This window comes from Phalaenopsis equestris, unplaced genomic scaffold, assembly GCF_001263595.1.
Source record: "Phalaenopsis equestris unplaced genomic scaffold, ASM126359v1 Scaffold193523, whole genome shotgun sequence".
Lineage (NCBI taxonomy): Eukaryota > Viridiplantae > Streptophyta > Magnoliopsida > Asparagales > Orchidaceae > Phalaenopsis > Phalaenopsis equestris.
In genome coordinates this window covers 1-1,053 of record NW_018213472.1, presented here as the reverse complement: position 1 = coordinate 1,053, position 1,053 = coordinate 1, and the positions used below count along the sequence as shown (strand labels likewise).

General features: G+C 50.6%; 1 protein-coding gene across 1 annotated transcript; it reads right to left on the bottom strand.

Moving 5' to 3' along the window:
• Positions 1 to 137: 137 nt before the first annotated feature.
• On the bottom strand, positions 138 to 748 carry LOC110034804 (probable serine/threonine-protein kinase At1g01540; the record flags this gene model as incomplete). The annotated part of the gene is made up of 1 exon (XM_020739045.1): positions 138 to 748. A coding segment is annotated over exon 1 (611 nt), but the record flags the coding sequence as incomplete, so codon positions are not given.
• Positions 749 to 1,053: the final 305 nt, after the last annotated feature.

Below are 1,053 nucleotides of genomic sequence, written 5' to 3'. Positions count from 1 at the left end.
CAGTGTTTTGGGGCTATACCGAACAAAATTTAGTCAAAACTCAGGCCGAAATTTTATCAGAATCGACCTTATGTCAAACCATCATGCAAAATTCAGCTAATTTGTGTAAAATAATAATAAATAAAAAAAAGAAAAACCTGTTATTGAGCAGGTTCTTGATCGCTACGATGGACCCATCATCCAGAACTCCGCGATACACGATCCCATAACCCCCTTCTCCGATCACATTCTCATCGGCGAAACCTCCGGCGGCCATTTCGAGCTCCCGGAGCGTGTACCAGTAACCCCATCCAAGATGCGAAACATCCGGCGGGCGCACTAATCCTTTAACAAAAGCCAAGCGATCGGCGGCACCGCGAATGCTCTTCCCGCTCGCATTCGATCGCTGGTGGTCGGAGATCAGCCCGATTTGGTCATCCTTGCGGAAGGAGACCTCAATCTGAGCGATTGGAGGGGCCGCAGCGGAGTTTGCAGGGCGGTGACGGACGATGTCGAGGATTTCCTTGGAGATCGGAGGGGTGAAGTCTCGGAGGAAGAGTTTGAGGGGTTTGCGGGAGGATGAGTAAGATGAAGGGGGAGGGAGGGATCGGCTGCGGTGGCGGAAGAGGAAGCAGAGGGAGAGGAGGAATAGGACCAGAACTATGGCGGCTCCGACGCAGATTCCGATGAAAATGTAGAGGCGGATGCCGAAGATTGCGGTTTGCTTGGAGAGATCGTTGGTTAGGAAGGTAGTATTCCAGAATGGCATTTTTTTCTTTTCGCTTTTCAGCCCTTCTGGTGACTTGCGAGGCTGAGCAAATTGAGGGTTTAGTAAGAGAAGGTGATGATTCGCATTGGAGATCTTCGCTTCCTCAGTGTATGATCTTAATTGCAGGGGAGAGATGGAGAAGGAAGAGAGCAGCTTGGCTCTCTCTCTTTCTACTCTGAGAGCATGCTCCGTCTTGTTCAACGAGCAGAAAGCCAGTACTTTGAATCGATTATGGGGAAGTCGCGTGAGTGTTACTCAGTATCTGACAGCCCACCGCCGGGCTCGGCTCGTGAGCTCCATTAATG